General features: G+C 31.7%; 1 protein-coding gene across 1 annotated transcript; it reads right to left on the reverse strand.

The window, feature by feature from the left end:
• Positions 1-2331: 2331 nt before the first annotated feature.
• Positions 2332-6845, reverse strand: LOC111896652 (glucomannan 4-beta-mannosyltransferase 2). The gene is made up of 10 exons (XM_023892623.3): positions 6626-6845; positions 6237-6540; positions 6066-6164; positions 5573-5825; positions 4814-4924; positions 4592-4728; positions 4257-4370; positions 3364-3563; positions 3048-3263; positions 2332-2930 (listed from the first exon to the last, which is right to left on the reverse strand). Exons 2-10 carry the CDS (start codon positions 6513-6515, stop codon positions 2771-2773), a joined length of 1569 nt encoding a protein of 522 aa, XP_023748391.1. The 5' UTR covers positions 6516-6540; positions 6626-6845; the 3' UTR covers positions 2332-2770.
• Between the last annotated feature and the right edge of the window lie 4833 nt (positions 6846-11678).

Consider the following 11678-nt stretch of genomic DNA (forward strand, 5'->3'; position numbering starts at 1 on the left):
GTTGTATTAACGATGTGGGAACTAGTACTATTGTACTAATGATGGAGGAACTAGTATTATTATACTAACAATATATGAACTAATTTTATTGTACTAACGATATAGTCATCTAAAAGAATATAGATGACAACTACGATAATTACAACGATGGTCCTTAAGGTATGTATCTATAGATGAATAAAGAAGATAATGAGAATGGGTAATCCGGTTATGGATTTGATAGTTAAACATATTGTTTATATTATTGTGGGCTAAAAACTCTGTGTACTCACCACATTTTCCATTCTTACCCACTTAGTTTCTTTGTGTCGTAGGTATCAATACGAAGGTAATTGATGTTTGGAAATGACGAGAGATTCAGGAAAATGTAGGTCTATAAATGTGGTAAGGGCAATAATGGTTACATTTATAATTATGGTTCTTGTATCGGTTCTCACATACCAAGTTTTTAATAATTTATGAAAAAAATATTTCTTTGGAAATACTTTTACAGGACCAATTCCGCAAAATAAAGAATACTATTTTTTTTTAAATAAACATAAATAAAAGGTATTTTCTGATTGCGAAAAATGGGAATGTCACAAAAACAATAACAAAGTCTTACAATTTACATGAATTAGAAATCATATTAACACGAATCAGAAAATCATAAATCAAAATCGGTGAGCCGCTTGAAATTAGATTAATACAAATAGGAAATCGATTTTTATGAAGGATGCATGAAATTAGATTATCATAATCGATGTATTCAGAAAAATTGAAATAAAAAAATATAAAACCGAAATTGAAATCAAAAGTAAAAAACTAGAATCGATTTATTATGAATCCATTTTTTTGTTGGCATTGGTAAAATCAGAATTGATTTATAGAATCTCTCGATCAATTGTGGTAAGAAGCTTAATGTGATGATTATTACTGAAAAATTATATGTTCCTAAGTGGGTATCGTTGATTCTGTTTTGATTCGGTTTTCTTTCATTTTTCTGCTCCGCTATATATAATATATCGGTTTTTTATAATATATATATATATATATATATATATATATATATATATATATATATATATATATATATATATATATATATATATATATATGGATCATTTAGAAATTTAGAAGTCATAAGCCATCGCCCATATTGCCTCACCTATTGACACGACCAAGTGAATAATCTTTGTAAGCATTGAACAGCGCAATGTAACACTTCCATCCTTCCCGATTCTTTGAGCACCAACATTTGAAATAGCGGCCATTCCTGGCATACACTTAAGACATACAAATTACCAAGTTCTAAACCCACTTGTTGGAATTTAATGGTGCAAATATTGTATGCTAAAATGAAGAGTGAAATAATTTCTCATAACTTGTGTTTAAAAGCTATATAAATAAACAGTAAAGATTTAAATATATAGTGGAAGGAAATTTAGGTAAAACTTGAGACAATTTACTAAAGTATTTACTCTACTAAATGAAAAAACCGATTACAATCTGGATACATTACAAAGCTTGAAAACTAGTCATATATTTATAGCCCAACTTTGCTATTATTAAAGTGCTAAGTGACTCTACACCTAAGCATAATATCATTATTTAAATACAAAACGTATACAAATCTCCGAAAAACATGAAGGGGTATTAAAGATTTTGACAATAAAGGTTGGGCATTATTTTACTCAGGAAAGCTATCTAGCTCTCTTATCCAAGCCTTTCTATCATGCTATCTATATTCAAAAGATCATGACCAACTCTCCATTAAATCTATCCAACTATATCCTACCGAGCTATCCATCCGGTTTACATATCATACCTTATAACCAATATTTTCTCAAAATAATTTGCAGTACTACAAATTCAACATTTTAACGTTAGATACCGAGAACTAATTAAACTTCCCAAGTTGAGATGATAATATATTACATTTGTTTTGGTAGAAAACATGATTTTTTTTTATTGGAAAAAATGAATTTTCATCGGCTTTGAACACGTATAAATTTGAATATTTCTCATCTGTTTGTGTAATATTTACTTGGGTTACTTTTTTTAGAGCTAGACACGTTTAAATTAAAGTTGAGATAAAAGTGACACTGACTCTCAAAATGAGATGGTTAGAATGGAAAAATGGAAGGAAGTTGATAGAGAAAGAAATATCGCCAGTATCACCAAGAAAACGCAAGTTTTTATGAATCGTTAAAATTACAAAAAGAAAAATAAAAATGCTAGTCTTTATAAACATAAGAATACAAAAAGTATCCGACAGCTAACATGAATCTAATAAAAGTAATTTAGTAAATTTAATTTTTTATCACATAACCCCAGTTTGCAAAAGAATAATTAGATTAGAAAAGGACATAATTTTCACTCATTTGATGGGATACACTTCTAACAAAATACATCACACAAACAAATAATAAAAAGTCACAAAAGATGGCTAAACATATTTGATGATCCTACTGCCATCTAAATATTTCCCTCTAAAATAAGAAATTACGATACAAAACTTAAAAAAGAAAAATTACAAGCAACTCGGATCAAAGAAAAGATCGACATCAAGATGATCTTGTCAGTGTTCTACTTCTTCTTCAACTACATACTTCGATAGCTGCTACCAGTGTTTGTCTTTCACAAACAGATTAATTAAACTACACTAAATTCAAAAGATTTGGCTTATTTCTCTCTTCCCACTATATCCATTAGGGAAGTTGTATGTACTTTGAATTGGTAGAGATTGAGATGGAGAAAAAAAGGATACAATTTAAGTTATCAAAAGACTCTAAGAAGGGACGACAGTGCCCACATAACCAAATCCAACGATCAAGAAAGTCACCACTTGGAGGAAAATGTATACGAAATATCGATGATTTCCATACATAAAATCATAGCATCCAATGAAGAACAAGAACACTGCAAATCCCAATTCTGTAAGATGAATCCTGAATCACTCAAAACATCAAAGAAGAAGTATTAAGATTATACAAGTACATGCACTTAATTTGGTAAGTTTTGGTATAATAAAACTCGTGAAAAGCATTAAAAAGCATCAACTTTACCTGTTACTAAGGTTAAATTTAAATGGTTTGGATATGGGATCGGGTTTGATTTGTTTAAGATTTGATTTTTTGTTCTTGACAGAATCTCCGAGCTTTTCAGTGACAACCCATTCGTTGGATCTCTTTGCATCAAGTAGACCAATGAAGGTTGCCTTAGTCCGATGCAATGACATCACGTTCTCAAAAAGAATCCAGTAGAATAATAAATGGATCGATCTAAAAGAAAAGTTACAAATTAAATTCACCTAGAACCATATAAACCATATATATAATAGTACAAAACTATATAAAAACCCTAATATAAGTGTTTTTGTACCTTGGTGTCCCCACCGAATTCAATGTGGTAATTATGCAAGGAATGTAGATGGCTCCCCATGTGGGGACTTTGACTTCGGGGACTAAAATGGTGACCGGAAGAACAATGCAAAAGAAGAAAAACGTGACCATGTGAGCGATGATTTTTCGCACAAAGAAAAAACTATAGATTACGTACACCTTCTTCCAAAATGTCACTTTCTGCAAAATAAAGAAAACATATATGATCATAAGGCACCATTTGTTATGCTTACACAATATATAGGACAACACACAAAAGGTTAAATTGCAATTTGGCATCCAATGGACTAAAGATATTTGAATTTTATAGATTTTTAATGGGTTGTCATGTCATAATTTTACTTTTCATACAACTTTAGCATTTTTTTCGTTTAAAGGATTGAACTTTAGAAAATTTCAATGAGAAAATACTTATAAAGAAAATCATTTGTATTGAAAAAAGTTTCATTTTCTCATTAAACAAATTAATGACTATTAGACTTCATATCCATCGAAATTTCAATGAGAAAATACTTTTAAAGAAAATCATTTGTATTGAAAAAAATTTCATTTTCTCATTAAACAAATTAATGACTATTGGACTTCATATCCATCGAACCCTAACGTTACATTTTACTATGAATGATTTTAGTTTATTGGATGTCAATAACTATTTCATTAAATCTTACATTGTGGATGCTTTAAGGTTAACATAGATGTCAATAGAACAAAAATTACAATTTTTTTGTCTAATCCAAAATGATGAAACAAGGTTGGACAGACTGATCTATCATATTTGCATAAAATGTGAATTTCTTCATCATTCTTATCAAAGATAGACATAGAACATTATATTTATATCCCATATAACAAAGACAAGCTTACTGCACGAACCTTGTTCCTAATAATCTCAAGCACCATTTTCCTAAACAAATTGGCTGGACCGCAAGACCACCTATGTTGTTGGAAACGGAATGCTTTGAACGTACTAGGAAGTTCACTATTGACCTGTAACGTAATTCAAAAGTCAATACATCAAAAAATATGGAACACTATAACAGTAATGCGCTTTAATACCATGTTAGATATGTGTAGATATTGATTTTTCTTTCATAAATGAGAGTTCAACATATATATATAATTACATACAGAGGTATGTGGGACAATAACAATATAATTGTTCAAATAATTAAAAAAAAATCATTTTATATGATGACCTTTAAAATTACCTGAATGTCACCGAGATAGAGAAATTTCCACCCCTTGAGACCGGCTCGGACTGCAAGATCCATGTCCTCGACGGTGGTCCGGTCCTTCCAACCACCGGCCTCGTTGATGGCGGCGATCCTCCACACACCGCCGGTTCCTGTGGTAAATTACGATAATGCCCCTAGGTTAGTTTTGGAAAATATGATTGTTAGTTAAAGAGTCATATTGAACTAATTTGTTACCGTTAAAACCGAAAAACGCATGAGTGGCTGATCCTACTTCTTGCTCCACTGTGAAATGGTAATCCAGTGACATTTCTTGCATTCTTGTCAATAAACATTCATCTGAATTTACTGCAAAACGTAATCCAAATATAATTAACACGTTAATAGCATCTTCATATAAACGTGATTCTATAAAATGTTTGTTTTTTTTTAAACATATATTTATGTAACAATGTAACTATATGTCTATATCCGAGTTTAGTTTACTAAATTAAGAAAAGAAAGATTAGAGAAATCGTAAAAGTCCATAGATAATAAATGACAAACCTACCCCTGTAAACAAATCAAATATTCTGCAAGTATTACCTTAGGTGGTCCGTTAGCTAACGGGACATGTGCAGAGCATTTACGTCATTATACTTATTTCCGTTGGATCCTGTTTAATTCTCGATATTACTTTTCTTTTTACTATGAGACAAAGTAGGTCCGATTATTAAAGCATCTAAAAGAAGTATATACCCTTTTAATTATTCGTAAAGTACACACATCTATGCACACAGTACAAATCCACCTTACCCTTCTTCGAAAAAGGAACTATAAAAAATTCTCAATAATTAACTGATTATAAGGTAACACAATGATGGAACAAAAAGTTAAACCTTTTTATCAACATAACTATTTATACGTCCGATTTTCTATTAATTTGTTACATTTTCATACATTATAATATGAAATAGATAAATTCAAATAATAATAATATAAATTAGTGTAAATTACCAAATCGCCACCGAGCTTGAACAAGGGCAATTTTAGGGTTGAACTCAAGGAACGGAATGGCTCGCCGGAGAAAATCCGGTTCCGGCCGGAAATCGGCGTCAAATATGGTGACGTATTTACAGTTCTTCACATAATCATGAGTTAATCCTTCTTTCAATGCACCAGCTTTATACCCTCCACGACTCTCTCTAATTTGGTACCAAATCTTTACTCCTTTGTTAGCCCATCGTCGACATTCTTTCTCAATCAAATCCTACAAAATCAGAAGTCAGAAAATTTAATCTCTGTGATTTCAATGGTGAAATCCGGTACTATTCTGTCATTATAAAATGTACTTGATGCTTTAATAGTTGTACATTGCAGAGAAAGTAAACTAGAAACGTTGAAATCGTGGAAGATAATAAGGTCTGAAATTTGAATTTGATGAACAGTCATGGAATTTTTGTTTATGGGCTTTAGATGGTTGTACTTATGCGGCGTTGGTGAGTTGTACCTTGATGTTGACGTCGGTGGAATCATCGAGAACTTGAATCACAAGGCGGTCGGCCGGCCATGACAGGTTACATGCTGCACCGATTGAGATCTTGTATACCTGAAAAAGATTTAATCTTTTGAGTTTTTTAGAACATGAAAACGATGTAGGATTCAAGAACATGAATTGAACCTCTTTTTCGTTGAACATTGGGATTTGAATAAGAACCATTGGAAAAGATGAATTCCCACTCTCTGTATCTTCATCAATCGGTTGCCATTTGTATCGCTGTTCAGGTTTCTTCCAGAAGAGTTTTATGAGGATAATAACAACACCCATGTAAAGTCTTTCGATAAAAAGCATCAGAGTCATGGCTAAGCATATATAGACTGCTAATTGCAGCAATGGGACTATCAATGGCGTCTTTATAAGGTCCCACTGTATCCCAAATTGCATTCGTAAGTCCGCCATTTTCTCTCCTTCTCAAAAAGTTGAACTGAAACAGGGGAATGAGATGTATCAAGATTGATGAAATATGAAGGAAAGTAAGCTGTGATCTTTGTGGAAAAATGTTTATTTACACAAAATTGGATGATATTTGATTTTGTAAACAGTTATATGCTCAAATGCAGACTACTCTGTTTCCTTTCTTCTGTACGTTATTGGCTATTGCGACATTGTTAAAAGAGAGGGTAGAAAATGGTGAAAGTGGGAGTAGAGATTAGAGAAAGAGAAGAGCGTAGCAAGTGATGCATAAAGAGAATTGAGGGTATTTTTATAGTCAATTTACAGTTTTTTACTATGTGTTCTTTCTTTTTTGGTAACCTATATTTATCAAAGGAGGAATTCAAACTTGATAAATATATCCAAGTTTTCATTTTTGTCATGGATTTCATATGGTTTAGGCCATATCTTTTTTATTATCAAGTAAACCGAAATAATAAACTAAAGGGCATTTAGCCTAATAATATCATAAATTCTCTTAGCTAAAGCTTTAGGTTAAGAGTTTAAAATTTTGTGAACGAAATGTGTATGTAGATTAGTTGATACGTGTGTAATCGTTCTAAACAAATCGAATGGATAATAATATTTGTATAGGTATTCATTTTAACCAAATATATGGTGTGAATCTAAATAAATTTTACATTATTTAAAAATAACCTTAGCTTAAACATATTAAAGAACAAAATCACAAATAACCATTTAAATATTCGTTACTATAGATTAGTTATAATAAATTAGCAGTTTTATTGTGCTTATTAAATTTGATAAAAATTTCACAAAATTAAATAAAATCATCTCGAATATAATTCATACAAAACACTATCCATTTTGATCAAACTAATTTGTCACTTGAATATCCAATAAAAAAAAATCAAGGCCTTAAAGTATGTATAAGTAAATCCAGTTTTCGTTTTACTTAATATTTGAAGAACTATGAAACAATTACAGAAAAAAAAAGCAAGTATATATGATCATTCATTATATGTATACTAACGGTTTTTGTGAATTTTTTTATTATTTTATTTTTATTTTTATTTTTATTTTTTTATAAGATATAATGTTAAATACAACGAAATTATAATTTGTGAATTTTTCTTTGAAATAGATAATTTTTAGGGAGAACTCTGTTTAAAATAAAGGAGAAATCTATATTTCGGAGGAAATGTAATTTGTTTTATGAGAAGATAAAGGTAATTTTAGAAAAGAAATATATAAAATCATTACTTAATCTTAAGAGTTTTTGTTTCCTAATTTAACTCATTATAATTTTTTGTTAGCAGTATAAATAAAAAAACAATCATATACTGCTTTTGTCCATTAAACTTTGGAAAATTAATTTATTAAGATAATTATCTTTTCGTCATATTTGAGTAATTTTTTTTATATATATATATCTAAATAACAAGCTTTTTGGAAGTGTTTACATATGACTATTATGCCCAACTATAGCAGGTTAAATCTAATCATAATAGTCATATATGAACACCTTAATCAAGTTCGTTACCTAAATATGTAGAAACAAAAAAAAAAATTATCTAAATATGAGCAAACCGAAAAGGTAATTGTCTTGATAAGGCATTTTTTTTTTTTTTTTTCTATTTTACCTTTTTAATTTTGATTTGGTATAAAATTTAACATAAATGATAAACATTAAAAACCACACCATTTTGGTAAATATCTTATTAAAATAAACTACTTTGTTAAAAAAAACCTTTAGGTTTAACAGAGAAGAAACACATCGTTGTTTTGTAGAATTTTATTGTTTTAAATATTAAATATAAAAATTTAAATTTATTAGAGACTAAAACTATTAAAGATTGAGATCAATAACATGAAGAAGAGCACCACCTTCAATGATCTTTACTCTATGTGTTATAGGAATTTAAAATATGAAAAATAGAAATAACTTTTATCTACATCAATAATATTGCTCTTATCTTTTATATATATATATAGTTGAGTTCAAATATTTTTACTATCTATTGTGTGCCCGTATGAATGATTCTGGACCAATCATTTTAGTTATTTTAGGAAAGTAATTAATGCATATTAAATGCTGAAGATGTAATTAATACCTATTATATCTTCAACATGTAATATGCATTAATTACTTTCTTAAAATAACTAAAATGATTGGTCCAGAATCAGTCATACATGCACACAATAGATATTGAAAACAAAATAACCTAACCCTATATATATATATATATATATATATATATATATATATATATATATATATATATATATATATATATATATATATATAACGATAGGACATAAAAATATAATAAGAACAACATTGTAACCATACAATATATTTTAATATTTTTGAAATTTTCATCCTTAATTATATCAACCTTTAAACTCAAAAATAAGTGTGTAAAAAGTCGCATCATTTGAGAGTAAGTTAGCATATGTAGACTCCTTAAGCCACCACTATTACATAAATATAAATTTCGTAAGAATCTGACACAGTATGGGTGAGATAAGACTGGTAAATGAATATCAACCGTAATTAAAAAGTTACAATGACGAAAACTATAAGGAGATTGGTTGACTTTTAGAAAAAGTCACTAACTAGACAATCGTAGTACTAGTAGAAATTATGAGGCAATGAATGCCTAAAACAAATGTCATATGAGAGAGTTATGATTTTTATAACATCATAATGGTAATAAAAAAACATGTCGAAAAACAAAATTGAAAACTAGACAGAACGACCAAAAAGAAAAAAAATGTAGAGAATGACGAGACCTACACAGATATATAAGAGTCCTTGAGAACGGAGTTCGTATGCAAGAGGTACGGAAATTCAAAGTTAAATTTTCATCGTCACGTGCACTCATTCGCAGTGTGCCACATACACCTGACACCCGATATGTCTAGATACGGGATGATGTGGCATGCTGAGGAGACGACATGTGTCATCATCGTACAGTTCGTGTACATTTGCGCGACACACACTCCAAAACTTGCTATAAAATTGCAAGTTTTTGCAGCTAATTTTCCTCACCCGTCTCTTCAATTCTCTCTGTAACACCCCGAATTCATGAGGTCTAGAAAGGAAAGAAAACCTTAAATTAAGGAAAGGACTTGTCGAGTAGATGGGTAACTCGACGAGTACGAGTGCAGATAGGGTCGCGAGTTAAGTAACCTACTCGATGAGTCAGAGGCCTGACTCGACGAGTTGGTCAGGTTTGGGGAAAACCCTAAATGTGGGTCTTGTACCCTATGTAAAGAACAATTTAGAGATGCACAAAACCCGAATCCGATCCGATCCGATCCGGTTTCGCTTACGTCATCAAAAATCCGATCCGGTCAAAATCCGATTCGGTTCCAACCAAAATCTGAATCCGATTCTAATCCGATTTGAAACCGGTTTAAACCGATTTTAGTGGGTTTTAATTGGATTTTAGGGTGGATTTGGATCCGGTTTTTAGCGAATCCGGTTTACGATCCGGTATCAAATCCGATTTGGAATATAGGGTTAGGATCCGATTGAAAATCCGGTTTTAAATCCGATCCGATCCGGTTTGGTCAAAACCGGTTTTGACCCAATCCGGTTTCGGATTGGATCCGGTTTTGAATAGTGAAACCAGTTTTTGTGTGCATCTCTAAAGAACATTATAACCCTTCATCAGCCTTCTTGATGCTCTCTCAACTCCAGAATGAAACCCTAGTGCCTCCCATGAGTTTGTGAGCCTTTGTGAGCATTCTTGAGTGTTGTGAAGCTTGAAGAAGAAGGTAAAGCCTTGGGGGTTCAAGAAGAGACTAGTAGATCCAGAAACCTCTTGCATTCTCCTCCATTTTCTAGTAAGAAAGTTTCCACCTTGATCATTATGCATGTAGATCTCTCTTCTTTTTCATTTTGGGGTTTTTTAGTCCAAGAACCCTAGCATGAGAGGAATAGACGTCCCAAGAGCTTGTGTTTTCAAATCTAGCACTACTAAGGGCTGTTATAGCATAAATGTGCAAGCTTTATGCCATAGGAAATCCCCATGCAAGCATATGAAGTGTTCTTTTGGCCTTTTTAGTTCAAAAGGCCATGAATGGAGGAAAAAGGCGGTAGCTTTGCATGGTTAGGAGTTGGTTGGGTCTAGATCTATGTTTTGGATGCCTTGAGCTTGTGTGAAATCGTCCGAATAGTGTTGGACATAGAGAGACTCGGTGAGTCAGTTGTGGGACTCGGTGAGTCAGGTCAGTTCTTGCCCCAAAACCCTTCTGTTAAGGGTATGAGTTGAGTTTGGAAAGGGACTCAGTCGAACCGAGTCCATGATGGTCATAAAGTTCATCGTACTCGACGAGTTCAAGGAAGAACTCGGTGAGTCTAAGGTAATTTCCTTAGTTCATGAAGATGGAGTCGACGAGTTATTCATACAACTCGGCGAGTCACAGACTAGGCACATTCATATGTGGAGGATGAACTCGACGAGTTTAGGGATGAACTCAACAAGTCGGTTGAAGATGGTCCCATTGTTGGACAAGGTGTCTAAGTCCATAACTATATTTGGTATGTACTTGACCCGACCCGGCATGGTCCATTTGGGTTGCATGACATCATGCATTTGGATAGACTTAATGAGAGAAATAACACTTATGGTTTATTAATATATTATAAGTTCTAATATATTAATAGTATTATTTAATTAGTATTGATCAAGAATTAATTTGGAATTAATAAGTGATCAAAAAGATGACTAATTAAATATATGGGTTGATTATGTAAATCATCCATAACTTATATAGTGGGATAAAAGGCTCCATGGATTATCAAGTTGGGTTAAACTCATAGGATGCTCCATGGGAGTTACAAACCCATGGGTCATGGAAATGAAGAGTCATGTCACATTAGGGTTTACATGGAGTAACCCTAGATGTGACACACTATATAAGGATCATGATACACACCAAAATCGGTTACACTAAGTACAAGTGAGACCAAGCCTGTTTTTAGAGTGTCATACATTCTCTGGTAGTCATTCTAAAGCATTTGGTGTTGTGTGAAGCATTTGAGGCATCACACTTGGGGTGCTAGGCTTTCAAGGTTTTCAAGGAATCAAATCAACTACAAGGTATGTAATTCTAGCCATCTTTTAGTTTAAAAGTTCCCCATGTATGGTAGATAGG

This window comes from Lactuca sativa, chromosome 6 (genome assembly GCF_002870075.4).
Source record: "Lactuca sativa cultivar Salinas chromosome 6, Lsat_Salinas_v11, whole genome shotgun sequence".
Classification (NCBI taxonomy): Eukaryota; Viridiplantae; Streptophyta; class Magnoliopsida; order Asterales; family Asteraceae; genus Lactuca; species Lactuca sativa.